Genomic DNA, 15,825 nt, shown 5'->3' on the forward strand with positions numbered 1-15,825 from the left:
TGTTGAAGAACTTCAGTGCAATATCATTCACCAGTCATAGTCCCTTTTTTCCAGCACTTGTAGATCAGTGCACTGTTTAAACCTAATGCCTTCACACGCTGTTACCCTAGCAGTGCCATATCTATCCCTTTCAAGAACATTCTTGCAATGGTAAGCAGCACCATTTTCATGCCTATTTATGAGTCTTTTAGAATTAGAGGAAAGACTAAAATGCTCTCATCTGTAAAGGGTACATTAGCTCATTGGCTTCTTGTCTGACTATTATAGATACAACACCACTGAAAAATGTGCTGTACAATGAGCTGTGGATAAAGGGACGCATGCTACTTTGGCATATAGGCTATTTGTCAAAGATGTCTTTCCACAGTTTGTCGAGATATCCACATACCTTTGCTTGAATGGAGCCGACTTGCAAGTTGACCTGGCATGGTGTCAATTACGTTTTGCTGCCAAAAATCTATAAATTAAAGATGCCAAATAATGATATTCTTGGTTTAATTCTTTATTATTATTATTATGTGACACCTAATATGAGCTGTGGATAAAGGGACGCATGCTACAGGTCTTTTGGCATATAGGTCTATTTGTCAAAGATATCTTGCCACAGTTTGTCGAGATATCCACATACTTGTGCTTGAATGGAGCCGACATGCAAGTTGACCTGGCATGGTGTGTCAATTATGTTTTGCTGCCAAAAATCTACAAATTAAAGATGCCAAGAACTTATATTCTTGGTCTAATTCTTTATTATTATTATTATTATGTGACACCTCCAGAGAGTCCAAAGACTCATCGAGGGAAAGTGCGCCAACAGCATTGAACGATTGAACCCTTCCAACTACTAACCATGCTCAAACTTGCTTAACTTTTTTTGTGAGCCATTAGTAGCAGAGGTCTGCCAATCGACCAATCTTTGCTGCCCACTCCTCCTTCAAAGCAAAGATAAGGCCCTGTTTGTTTTCTGCAGGGGGAATTTTGAACAGCAATGCATATCTGTACTGCCTCCAAAACACGTTTTGGAACCACTTACACTTATTCAGGTGTAAGCAAACAAAGTTTGTGCCTAACTATTTTCAGAACTGGACAACTCGTATATGGAAGCTAATGAATTCACATCACTTGCCTTAATATCTCATAATGCAAAGCACAAATCCTTACGGGCATGTATAATGCTATACATTAGGGAAGAGTCACTACCCAGATTAGTTTCCCTGTATTATGTGTGGGGTTACCTCTCCAAAAATTCGTGATCTCCCAGATCACCCAACAATGAGTGACCCGAAGGATCTTTTAAATCAGCATTGTTCCACTCAGCAACAGGCTCACCCCGTCACTGAGAAAAACTCTTAGGTGTTGGCTCTACCCAGTGGCAGGCCCACCCCACCACTGAGCAGAGCCGCTCATATCTCATCTGAGGGTAACAGCAACAGCCGAGCCTCAGTTAAAACTTCATTGGCTACAGCATTGCCATCCATTACCCTGGGCAGAAATTCTGCTTCCCTGGAATCAAGTCACCAACCGGTTTCGACTTTTATTGCGGTCTTATCAGTGGGAGCCAGACCCAGAGGTGTGATGCCAAGGTTGAAGTAATGCAGAAGTCATATTTTCATATACAAGTAGCCAAAAGGTGTCACACCTTAATGAAATACTGTGGATTAGAGATAGTTGTTGGAAGTTTATCCACTTGGTTATACTATAAATTAAAGATGCCAAGAAATTATATTCTTGGTTTAATCCTTTATCCGATAAATGAGAATATAATTTCCTGGTATCTTTAATTTATAGTATAACCAAGTGGAAAAGCTTCCAACAACTATCTCTAATCCAGGGTATTTTAATAATAAGGTGTGACACCTTTTAGCTACTCGTGTATGAAAATTTGACTTCTGCATTAGTTCATCCTTAGTATCACCCGTTGGTCTGGCTCCCACTGATGTGTTTTTTTGAAGTGGTCTCTTTCCCTGAGATATAAGCGGTTCCTCTCAGTTGTGGAATTGGACCTGCTATTGGACAGAGCTGTCACTGAGTGGAACTACTGCTGAGTTAAATGATCCTTTGGGTCACTCATTATTGGGTAATCTGAGGGATTGTGCAAATTTTTGGAGAGGTATTCCTGCACTTAAACATACCTCAATAATAAAGGTCGAAACCAGTCTGGGTAGTGACCCTTCCCATAATGTATAGCATTATACATGTCCGTAAGGATGTGTGCTTTGCATTATGGGATATTAAGGCAAGTGATGTGAAGTCATTAGCTTCTGCATATGAGTTGTCCAGTCCTGAAATGCTATAGGCACAAACTTTGTTTGCTTACACTTGGATAAAGGATTAAACCAATGATATAATTTTTTGGCATTTTTAATTTATAGTAAGACCAAGTGGAAAAACTTCTAATAACCAAAAATCTGTCTTCATGCTCCATTGTAGAGTGAGGGCTACCTCTTAGCAGATGTCTGGAATACATTCCACTGGCATGAAATGCTGCCCAGAGCCTGGATACAATGCTGTGTGAGATTCCAAACTCTCTAGCAATATCAGTAATTCTGTGGCCTTCTTCAAGCATTTCAATAATTCTTTACTGTGTGAAATCACCTAGATGTCTTTGAGACATTACTAGACATCCAAGTTTGCAACTTTATTCCTTCATGAAAAGAGTTTTCTTCGAACACAATTTGCTTTAGTGCAGTCTTTTCCCTTTTATCCTGTTGAGTGCTACCACATGACCCCTTTGCATGTGATTCAAAATATGACTGTGTACCTGCTTTTACTCAGAATCATCAGTTATACAAATTGCTACAAGCTGATCATCGAATATGAAGTTGTAATCTTCAGAACTAGTGTTTGTCCTCAAGTTTTGGACACCAGTGTAATAATAAATATAATAAATAAGAACTATTATTTCTTAATATTTCAGACTGTAAATATGAGGAAACAGCTATGGAAATGGACCGTGAATTTCTTCAAGAGTTGAGAGAAATGAAAATTCTGCTAGAGCGAGAGAATTTAGATGAACAAAAATCCCTAGTAATGAATACATTGCGCACCCGTGTTTCAGACAGGGTATATTATGACTTGGAAAGTAATTTTAAGGTAAGTTATGTAGATAATTAAACTCTTAAGACATTAGGTTAAATGCTTCTTCACTGATGGTGTTTCTGTTAGATAGGTAAGTTTAATGTAACATTAGAACACATTAAATAGTGACGCTTAAAATGGCCAGTGCAGGGAGGGGAAAAACTATACAACTAGGATTTTTTCATTCTTTCCTTTATTAACTGCTTCTCGAATATTATTTCTGTAAGTTATGATGGTACAGATATTGCATTGAACAGAGAGTGGAATCAAGATATGCTATAGAGGTTAGTGGTAATTTACATGTGTTGGTGAATTTCAATCACCTGACATGAGATTTGTTGCCTTGCTTACTGCTGAATGGAAGTGGCTTGCAACAGCCACATGTACCTCTAAATCTCAGTTTTTCCCATGATATATTTTTATTTGCAATCTGCCGTTTTTTTTATGGACAGGATTGGCATTAAAAAATATATGTATAAAGTGTACATATGTGGAACACAAAATTATATAACAAATAACATAACTAATGAATTTTTACATTGATTGAGATAAAATCATACAGTCGAACAGTCTTCATGGAAATTATTTTATGTAGATCAGCATTTCCCAAACTTTATACAGCTGGTGACCACTTTTCAGTTAATTTTTTTTTTTACCCAACATGTATACACAGAAATTTCCATATCATTTGCTGAATTAAATAAGTTGATTTGGAATACCAGTAAAAATATAGAACATTTTTAGTTTCCAATGTTAATAAAGTCCAGACCTTCAAGGAGTTAAGGACTCATCCAGACAAGCTATACATCACCCAAATCAACTGTCATACCTTACCTTAAACCCATTCACACTATATGCACTCACCTGCTGCTCTGTGAGAGAAAAATTTACACCTTTTTTTTATCCCCTTGGAACCCAGGAGACCAAGTCTAGGTGCAGTTTTATCAGCACCATGTGAAGAGGAAAAATGACTTTCTTATCCTTAATGGTTCACCACAGCATTGCAATTATTATTATCATTATTATCACAAAACCCCCATAAAGACTCATCATGGGAGATCCATTGTCATACACATCTCATCATACATGCCTTAAATACATTAAAATTCTCTGCAAATACCACACTCTCAGGCAATTCATTCCAATCATTCACAGCACTCCATGCAAGAAATCTGCTTCTTACTCCCTTGCTCACATCCTCCTTATATATCTTCTAGGGATGACTTCTAGTTCTCCTTCCATCTCCCACCATTTTATGAAAAACTTCTTCAACTTTAATCCTATAACAATCCCTTACCAATTTGTTATCTCTGTCATATCACCCTTCTTCCTCTCATCCACTAGAATTGCCTCTTCTCAACCTTCCAGAGACTGGAAATGATCTTAGTCAATTCCCTCTGGATTCTTTCCAGTATCTCTTCATCCCTTTGAAAACCATTTGAGAGGATAACACAACAAATTCTGGCAATGATGTGGAGGACTCTCATATGTGGCCTAATCAAGACCTTATACAATGGAACCTGAATCTCCTTACCTCTGCAAGTCAGTGTCCTCCACATCATCGCCAGAATTCATTGTATTTTCCTCACAATTTTGGCAATATGTCCTTTAAATTTTAGATCCTTATCCACCATCACCCTAAGATCTCTTATTTCCTCCAACTCCAACAATATATCCCTGCCAAGAGTAAATTCTACATCCCCTCTTTGTTTTCCCAATTTTAAAACCTTACATTTCACAACATTGACTGGTATCCCCCAATTACGTGCCCATTCACTCATTCTACTCAAATCTTGTAAAGCCACAACATCCGCAAACAACTGTATATTCCCATTCAGATCTTCCGTAATATCATTAACATGTTAAACAGCAGTGACCCTAAAACAGACCTCTGAGGCACACCATAGAAACTTCCTCTTCTGTGATAGCTGATATAGCTATCAGCTAGTACACAACTAGCTGATAGCTATTGGATGGTGGTCTAAAAATCCTAAGAATATGGAAAGCATGTATTCTAGCCACATAACCTTTTAGTCTAAGAGTTAATTAGAAATAGTGCTGTAAGCAATACAGGATCTTAGCTCTAATATAACAACTCTCATGTTAAATTAGGACACCACTTTTGCTGTAATAAAACTATATAAATTTGTTCTCTGATGATGTTATAAATAGAATATAGCTTTGATGTAGGTTTTTCCCCCCCACTAGAGGCCAGGCCAGGCCAGACGAGTAGAATAACAGTTGATCAGATCATTGTCTCTTTGACAAACTGTTTAAAATGTAATATAGCTTGTCTGTATGTGTGTATATATGTATACTCCACATGATGACCTTAACATGAAGGTTGAAATGTTGGGAAATTAAAGTAATTACTTCTAACATGGTTATAGTCTCCATAATTTGTCTGAAATGAAAGATATTCTAGAAGTCTGGAGTTACTTTGAAACAACGGAACAGTGGTAATAATCAAATTCAGGAATGCATCAATGCTTAAAGTGGAAAATGCCATTAAAAAACTAAAATGTGGAAAGGGAGTTGGAGTAGATGATATTCAACCAGAAATACTCAAATATGGAAGTATAAAAGTTTTACTGTGGCTGTACTGCATAATTCAGAAAGTGTGATCATATGGCGAATTCAGGATGATTGGAGTAAAGCTCTCATGGTACTTACCTGTCTGTAAAAAGGGAAATAAAGCTGAATGTCAGAATTACAGAAATATCTCCTACTGAGTTTCCTGTAAGATTTATGCAAGTATATTTGATAAACGGCTAAGAAAAATTGTGGAAGGGAAGCTTGGTGAAGAATATGGATTTAGGCCAAACAGAAGTTGTCAGGATCAGATTTTCACACTGAGATAAATAGTTTCAAAATCATCTATATATAAGTTTCATAGAAGGCATGTGGCAAGTTGGCAAGAGAAATGTTGTTCAAAATACTACAGTTAGAAATGTATAAATGGGACATTATATCAAGCTATACGTAGTTTGTGTTTGAGTTTTAAGTCAGCAGTTAGAACTTAAGGAGGTACAGGAAGATGATTTGATATTAAAACAGGTGTGATGAAAGATGTACATTATCTCAGGAGACCCGTATGGATCACCTTATGAAGTAAAGTGATATTAAAACTGATATCAAAATCAGAGATGTTAATCTCAACTCTTTACTTTAGATGATCAGAATGATGTCATACTTCTAAATAAAGCCAGTACAAGTCTGCAAGATTCTCTGACTAAATTGAATAACTGCTGCAATAAATTTGGTATAAAAATATACCTGTAATAAGAGAGAGAGATTCATTTCTATTATTTTTCTCTAGGTTTTGTCTAGAACTCTGGTGAATATTGCATATGGTTTAAATCACAGTAAAGAAGTAAGAGACTTGTTCATAGATCTTGTTGAAAAGGTAAGTTATAACATTTTTTTTTAATGCCTAACAATGCTAATATATATTCCTAATAGTCATGTGTGTATATATATATGTATATATATATATATGACAATTAATAAACATAATTTATACAAATATGTTAATAATAACAGTATTATTCAACAGGAGGATGGTATTTTGTATTATATTATGACATCATGATATCAAATACAATATTGCATCGAACTTGCTTTAAAGTGAATGAGTTTAATTTTGTTTCCACATTCATCACACTCAAGTAATGTCTCCCTCCTCACTTATCATTCTTACGAGGATGGTCTGAAAGGTTCTCCGCCTCGCCCATAGATGGCAAGATTTTTGTTTCTAAATTGGTACATCTATCATAAACATCCATGTGAAATTGCAAGTCATTCTATCAAGTAATTTTGTTATGATAAAATTTTATTTATTCATTGGTTAAGGAAATTTTATGAATGTTCAAAGTCCAAAGACCAATATATAATTTAAACATTATAGTAGAACAGTTTGGAAAGAAAATATCCATAGATAAAACTAAAACAATGACATTTTGTGGACAAACTCCAGTTAGAAATAAAATAGTTATTAATAATAAAATAATAGAAGAGATAATTACTTTAGACTACCATATGAGGACGCTCATGAGTCAAGCATTTAGGACGTGTGTAAGAAGAGCTCTGGATTGAGATAAGTTATTCCTGGAATGCTTAAGTATATATGAGTATTTGTTTGAGTAGGAGCTGCTCTACCAGTATTATTAGTGTGGGGGATTGTTTGCCTAAACTTAATTACAAATTAGTTATTATTAGACCTTAGAGTAGTAACCGGCAGAGGAACATGGCAGTGGCTTTGTCATTCCATGACTTTAATTTAGACTTCAGTCATTTCGTTAAGTGTGAGGTGTGATATATGTATTCTTTCAATTACATAAATGATTTGAGGATGTTTACGGCGGATGGAAGGAGGGTGTGTGTGCGAAATGTGACCCGAACGAGGAATGATGAGTGCTAACATGAAATTGATGATGGAAAGTGTTAGTAGCGAGAATGTCGTGGGGAAAATGAGTGCACGTTCGAAAGAGAAGGATGGTGTGAAAGAGAGGCGAAAAAGTGTTAAGAAATCAGTGAAAAAGAAAACGAGTGATTTGAAAACGGTAACGGATGTTAAAAAGGACGAAAGTGAGGCGAGAGTGGCAGAAGGAAACTAAATTGAGAGAGCGGATGAAACCGGAAATGCAAGAATCGAAAGTGGAAAACATCGAAAGAATGAATGATAGTGAAAGTTGGACCGAAAGTACGGAAACTCAAAAGGATGAATGAGACTGAAAGTAAGAAGAGGGGGTCGAGAGTTAGAAAATTAGTAAGATTGAATGATAGAGAGAATGTGAGACGAGATTGGGAAGTTGAATTGGATTGGATGAGGCAAGAGATGAAATGGATGTGGAATGAAATTAAAAAAAATTCGGGTAAAAAGGATTAAAACAAATCATGATGGCACGAAAGAGTTAATGAAAAATGAGCGAGTGGCGTTGTATGGCGACTCCATTATTAAAGGTGTGCTGGATGATAGGATGCACAAGGTATGTTTTCCAGATGGTAGGATGAGGAGGGAGCGAGCAAAGGATTTGATGGTTTTAATAGGTACAAATGATTTGACAGATGACAAAGAGCACGTCAGAATGGATATCAGGAGGCTGCTTAGAAGAATAAAAGAGAATAGTGTGACAGGGAGGGTAGTCAGCTTGTTGCCTAGATATGACTGTGGTGAGATGAGGCGGAGAGCAAGGATTATGAATGATATGCTGACTGAAATGTGTGAGGAGAGGGAAGTACAGTTTGTTAATGTGTGAAATGAGTTTGAAGGACAAAGTGAACTGTATGGGAGCAATGGACCGCATTTGAGTGGTTATGGTGTGAGTTGCTTGGAGATACTACTGCTGGAAGGTAGAGAAGTGATTAGAGAGAATAAATCAGATCAAGTGGGAAGTGATGTGGAAGAGCAGGAGAGATTGAAGAGGCGGTAATGAATGGGGAAGTGAGTGGTATGAGTATAGAAAATGAGAGAATGGGTGTTCAGGAGGAGCAGGGAGGCTCAGGGTGGACAGGGGTACACAGCATGAGAAAGGTGGATGCTCGAAGAGGAGGTGACAGCATGTGTGGAAAGGAATGGGATGGGATGACCTATACCATAAAGGAGGTGATCGAACTCAAGCATCAAACTATAGGCCTATATGTGTGTCAGGTGTTGTGTTAAGTTGTTGTAGAAGCTTGTGAGAACTAGGATCCAGAATTGGGTTGACAACAAGGATTTGCTAAAGGGAGGTCATGTTTTAGTAATGTACTTACTTATTACAATAAAGTGACTGCTTCCTTGGACAGAGGAGAAGGATACACAGTAATATACTTGGATTTCACAAAGGCTTTTGATAGAGTACCTCATGATAAATTGACAGTCAAACTAGAACAGATGGGGTTGGATATTAGATTAGTTCATTGGATTGGAGATTAGCTATCTGGTAGGTATCAACAAGTTGTGTGTGGGGGAGCAATATCCATGAAAGGGAAAGTCACTAGTGCAGTGCCTCAGGGGTCTGTTTTAAGACCATTACTGTTTAACTTGTATATTAATGATATTGGTGAAGATTTGGATGGAGATATTCAGTTGTTTGCAGATGATGCAAAGTTGGGACAAATCATGAAGAGTAGAGAAGATGTTGTGGCCTTACAAGAAGACTTGAATAAATTGAGTGATTATGCATGGAAATGGGGATGTGAGTTCAATGTTGCAAAATGTAAGGTTTTAAAATTTCGAAAACAAAGATGGGATGCAGAATTTATGCTTGGTGCATATATATTGTTGGAGGTGGAGGAAATAAAAGATCTGGGGGGTGATAGTGGATAAGGATCTGAAATTTAGGGGACACGTAGCCAAAATTGTGAAGACAACACAAAGGCTTCTGAGAATGATGCAGAGGACACTGACTTGTAGAAGTAGGAAGATTCTTGTTCCATTGTATAAGGCTTTGATTAGGCCACACATGGACTATTGTGCCCAGATTTGGTCACCTGGTTTTCAGAAGGATGAAGAGATGTTGGAAAGGGTCCAAAGGCAACTGACTTTGGTAGTTTCTGACCTCTGGAATGTCGAGTATGAGGAAAGATTGAGAAGATGTATTTGCAGAGTCTGGTGGACAGGAGGAAGAGGGGGAGATATGATGAGACCTACAAGTTGGTAAGGGGTTGTTATAGGATCAATGCTGGAGAAGTTCTACAGAAAATAGTGAGAGATCATGGGAGAACCAGAGGTCATCCCTGGAAACTGTATAAAGAGGGTGTGAGTAGGGGAGTGAGAGGCAGGTGATTGGAATGCCTTGCCTGAGAGTGTGGTGTCTGCAAGGAATTTGAGTGTGTTTAAGACACGGTATGATGAGCTGTGTGTGTTTGTGTGATAAAAGGACCTCCCAGATGAGTCTTTGACTCCTTGAGGTCTTGGGGTAAAAATAATAATAATAATAATATGAAATATCATATGTAGTAGAAAAAGACATAAAATTAGAAACTTCGAAATTTTTAGATAAGCTTGATAAATAGAATACTCGATCCAAATATTGTACAAAAAGAAATATGCTTGAAATTATACAGTACTTTAACAAGGCCTACAATATTATATGGCAACAGAATTTGGGCAATAAAGAAACAAGATAAACAAAAATTAAAAACAAGTGAAATGAAATTCATGAGAAAAGAACAAAACACACATGATTGGACAAAAAAGGAACAAATATATTTTATAAGAACTAAAAATAAAATCAACAGAAGAAAAACTAAAGAATTATAAACAAAACTGGATAGAACATCTAAACCAAATGGCCAACACCCGATATCCTAAACAATTAATGAAATATAAACCAATTGGTAACAGAAGATCAGGTAGACCTCAAAAGAGAATATTGGATGGATAATGGAACAGACCAATATATTCGTAATTAGCATTATGATGATAGTCAAGTTCATTAGTGAGGGATTTTTATCTGAACCAAGTTTTTATAGTGGGGAGGGTTGTAAACAAAGAATGCTAAGGATCCATCAGGTTCGCATGTATTATTATTATTATATAAGTAACTCCACAGAGTTAGAAGAATCATGAAAGATCCATTATTCACACATTTCCTAGGAAATCTGGGTTTTTCCTCCCTCAGAATAGGCAAACCGGCCATATCTCTTCTTGAATTCATTCACTGACAAAGCACTCGCAAACACTTCTTGCAACCCATTCCACGCATTCACCACCCTCTGAGCAAAAAAAATCTAGTCCTAACACCCTTCCTAAACACACTCTTACACAGTTTCCATGGGTGACTACTCTTCTCTCCCTTCTTGCCACATACTGAAAGTATCAATCCTGCGAAACCCCTTTAACAATATTTCTATCATATCTCCTCTTTTTTGCCTATCAGCTAGTTTTTGAAGCCCACAGATCTTCAATCTGTTCTCATAGAGAACACTCCATAAACCTGTCACTATCTTTGTAACTTGCCTCTGGATCCTCTCCACCACTTCATCTCCACAGAATCTGGGTGACCAGATCTGTGAACAGTAGTCCACATGTGGCCTTATAAAGAGGAACAATAACTTCTCTATTTCTGCTTGTTAGCATGTTCTTCAACAATCATATTATAATCTGATGTGATATTTTGGCTACCTTTGCAGTGTGCCCTCTAAACTTCAATGCCCTGTTCAAAATTACACCTCATGTCTGTGGTCCTATCCTGAAGTTCATTTCCATCAATATAGTACACAGTTTGTGATCACTTCTTCACAAAGTGCATCATCTTACACTTGGCCACGTTAAATTGACAGCAATTTATCTTTGTCCATTCTGCTAGTCTATTTAAGTCTTCCTGCAGGATTCTACATCACCTTCATATACTGTTGTTAATCCCATTTCATTTCCTATATCACTGATGTACAAATTAAACAACAGAGGACCAGTACTGAACCCTATGGTACACCACCAGTCGCCTGCCTCATCTTTGACTTAACTCCTCTATAAACCCTTTGATTTTTGTCCATTAATCCCATTTGCTCCAGTTTATGTAACAGAGTTCTACATGTGAATTCTGTTAAATGCCTTTGCAAAGCCGAGCAGTATCACTGAGTACCATTTCCCTTATTCAACTCCATTGTCACTTTATTATAAAAGATAAGCAGATTACTAACCTTTACAAAACCATGTTGCCCCTTGTAGAGTATCATATTTATGTAAACCCGGTCTTGAATTCTCTCTTTTACCAATTTCACCGATACCTTAACCACCACTCTTCATATGCTGATTTGCCTATAATTTGCTACTTCTCTCTTGGAGCCTCCTATATGCAGTGGGCCTATTTTGCCTTGTTTCCACTCCATTGGCACCTTCTCTGATATGTCATCTTATCTCATGGCTGTGTTCACATTGAGGTTCTGTGATATTTTAAGGACGTCCATTTCTTCAGCCTCTACTCTCCTAATCAGTCATTGTCACATCTGGCACTGCAACATCACCACCTAGATGGTACACCCCTTTGAAAAGGATCATTCAGTAATTCAACTATTTATTTTTCTTCAGTTACTGCTCTACCATCAGCACTTTTTAAAGTCATCCTTCAATCCTCCTTTTACTTGCCATATAGCAAAAGAACCGTTTATTATTATTATTATTATTATTATTATTATTATTTCGGGTGACTCCAGGAGTCCTTAGACTCATCGAGGGAGGCCCTAAACATCATGTCCACACAACTATGCGATTACATTCTCACAGTATCTATCATACCTTGCCTTGAACTCGTTCACCGTCATAGCACCCACAACAGACTCTGGCAGCTTATTCCACTCATTTACCACTCTAAAAGTAAAGAACCCAGCTCTAACACCCCTGCTAACCACACTCTTGCCCAGCTTCCATAGGTGTCCCCTAGTTCTCCCACCACCAGTCCTGATCTCAAAAATATCCTCTGAATTAATCCTATAGAATCCCTTTAGCAATTTGAATGTCTCAATCATATCTCCCCTTTTCCGCCTATCAACTAGTTTCTGCAACCCACAAATCTTCAACTTGTTCTCATATGGTTCATTCCATAGACCTGTTATCATCTTAGTCACTTGCCTCTGGACCCTCTCAACCTCCTCCCCATCAAGAAGGAACCGAGGTGACCAAATCTGGGCACAGTAGTCGAGATGAGGTCGTATCAAGGCTCGGTACAGTGGTACAATAACTTGCTTGTCTCTGCTCGTCAAGGTATTTTTCAACAACCAAGTGAGTTGATGAGCTGATTTAGCTACTTTTGCAATGTGACCCCATAAACTTCATCTCCCTATCCACCAACACTCCCAAGTCCCTGGCCTCATCAATCTCTTGGAGTACAGTTCCACCAATGTGGTATACTGCTGCTAATCTTTTCACCCCAAAATGCATAACCTTACATTTTGTCACATTAAATTGACATCCATTCTCCTTAGCCCAGAACTCCAATCTATCTAAGTCATCCTGCAAGACTTTGACATCTTCTGCATTCACTATTGCCCTACCCAACTTTGCATCATCAGCGAACAAATGAATTGTTCCACTTAGATCCTTCCCTATATCGTTAATGAACAGATTAAACAGCAGTGGTCCAAGAACAGAACCCTGCGGCACACCACTAGTCACAGGCCGTCTTTTGGACTCTACTCCTGAATAAACTACTCTTTGATATCTCTCCATCAACCAACCACCTATCCATCAACCAACCACCCATCCATCTCACCAACCCTATATCCATTCCCATATGTTGTAGTTTACGGATTAGTATTCCATGTGGTATCCTGTCAAATGCCTTTGCCAGGTCCAGCAGTATCACTGTAAACCCATTTCTCTTATCCAGTTCAGCCGTCACCTTGTTATAAAATTTGAGCAAGTTACTGAAGCAAGATCTACCCTTCACAAAGCCATGCTGTCCCCTGTACAGTATCTCATTTTCATCAATCCATTTCTATGAGGAGATCTTTTGTCCTCATCAGCTAGCTTTCTCTCATTTTTAGCTTTGGCCTCCCTTCCTTACCATACAAATCACCCTCCTTACCACCTTGTAATGCTTGTGTGCATGCTGATCACCTATTTCTTAATATTTTCTCTCCACCACTTTTTCTTTATCTGCATCTTCTACTTAATGATGCTATTCTTCCACCTAACGCCTACCTGATGTATCCTTCTGACTCTGGATATACAGATTTCTTCAAAGATCCCTTGACCACCTCCCTGGACTACCAACATACTTCCCCTTGAAATTCTTATGCCATGACAGTGCTGAAAGTACTGACTCCTTAGCTTGTCATAATCACCCACTTTGCAATTCTACCTATATATACCTGGAATTTCCACATATGCAGAATTTTCTTAATAGAAAATTCTGCATGTGTGGAAATTCCAGGTCAAGATTACATGATCACTTTCCCCAAACAGAGGCAGCATAGTTAGATTGGTTACTGTTTAAGTTGTCTGATACTATGAGCAGATCCAGCACTCGTGAACCTCATGTTCCCTCTATTTCATGCTGTCTCGGGTAATTATCTTTCAGCAGCTGTAGAAATTCTATTTCCTTACTTCGCTGTAATCATTCCTCCTTTCCCATAGTTGAAATCCCCTATAATAGTTACTTGACCTGTACTCACCCTGCTAATTTGCCAGTTCATGTAATCTACATTCTTCCTTATATCCCCTGGATTATAACAGCAATAAATTATATATTTCTTCCTATTGGCCTGTATCTCACACCAGATAGCCTCTAGTGACCTGTCTGCTGCATCCCTGCCCTCCTAATGTACTTCTACTCATTTGACTTCAGTTCTTTTGCTATCATTAGTGAAACCTCTCCTCGTGTCCTTCTGTCATCTCCGGAGATACTGTATCCTTTGCATTCTATTCCTTTGACTATATCATCTTGCTCATCCAAGTCTCACTAATGCCTATAACTTTTGGCCAAGTTGAGCTAACCATTGTCAAAAATCCTTGCCCTTATTCTGAATACTTCTGGCATTAGTGTACATAAACTGGAGTACCCCTTTTATCCCACAACTTCCTTACGCCTTGTGTTGGTTAGCTCATTAAAGTTAAGAGCCTTTGGAGCTACATTCAACATCATGTGGTCATCTCCCACTTACTAACCTCTATGTTGATTTGTTTAGCTTTTGGCTGTGTAATAATAATAAAAGTGAAATCTCATACTATCTATCTGTATCTTCTTTCTCATAATACTCTGAAGTTCTCTTGCACTCCAGTATTATTCTAGGCCTATAATAAACATTCTAATTTTCTACCTTTTACTGGATAGGAAACAACCTGTGTAGCAACTTTTCTTGTGATGAATGGCATTACCCATCTTTGAGAGGAAGTGTTCTGTGCATTATGTGATACTAGAGTTTCATTTGCAAACTTTTTTTTCTTATTATTGGGTGAAGGAAATATACTTTTTTGTCAGTTATAATTTACTTTTTAATTATCTTGGCATAACGTTTTCATCTTTTTCCTGATCTACAAAAATATTAAATGCAGATTCTTATATAAATATATTTGATTTATTTATTTTATTTTATTTTATTTTTTAATGTGAATCACACCCATGAAAGGCTGTTAACTTATAGTACATTAGTATTAGCATGGAGCTAAGGTTAGATTAACTGGAAATCCTACTCAGGATGCTCCAGTCCTACAATAAACAGAGTAGTGGTCTTGCACTGGGCAGTGAAAGTTATCTGTTATTATTGTTACATGAGCATCTCTAATGAGTGCCCATTTTGTTAAAAGCTACCAACCTGGTGTATGCAGCATTGAGCTCACTGCTACATCTTCACTGGATGAAGAAACGCAGGTGTGTATGAGGATGGGGTATTCAGCTACTGCGCAGATTGAATAAGAATTCAGCAATAGGGACTGATGAGATATCAGCACATGTGCTAAAAGAGTATTCAGAGTATTCAAGAGGGAGAATTAGCAGGATATTTGATTTGGTTTATTTAGATTAACGGCTGAAGCAACTCAAGGGCTATGAGACCATGTATATTAATTGCTTGTGTTTTAATGGCCGGTTTGTCTGTTGTGATTGACAAAAAAAATGAGTTTCTGGGAGAAAAAATCCTCTACCTCTGTATGGGATAATTGATGTGCTAGATATTAGAAGCAGATGAGCAAGTGAGTTGGTGGTGGTTGTCAGAACAGATGACTTGATTGGACATAAAGAGCATGTGAGGATAGATATCTGGAGGTTGTTGAGGAGAGTGAGAGAAAACAGTATGGTTGGTAAGGTAGTCAATATGTTGCTAAGA

General features: G+C 37.6%; 1 protein-coding gene across 1 annotated transcript in view; it reads left to right on the forward strand.

Moving 5' to 3' along the window:
- Positions 1–15,825, forward strand: part of Fibp (acidic fibroblast growth factor intracellular-binding protein) — a 177,463-nt gene that overhangs the window by 137,074 nt on the left and 24,564 nt on the right. The window contains exons 6-7 of the mRNA XM_090398908.1: positions 2,915–3,090; positions 6,395–6,481. Of these exons, the coding sequence (XP_090255034.1) occupies positions 2,915–3,090; positions 6,395–6,481 (263 nt within the window). The remainder of the gene's footprint in view (positions 1–2,914; positions 3,091–6,394; positions 6,482–15,825) is intronic.

Source organism: Typopeltis vanoorti, chromosome 10 (assembly GCF_054136105.1).
Source record: "Typopeltis vanoorti isolate ZY-2024b chromosome 10, IOZ_Tvanoo_1.0, whole genome shotgun sequence".
In the NCBI taxonomy this organism is placed as follows: domain Eukaryota; kingdom Metazoa; phylum Arthropoda; class Arachnida; order Uropygi; family Thelyphonidae; genus Typopeltis; species Typopeltis vanoorti.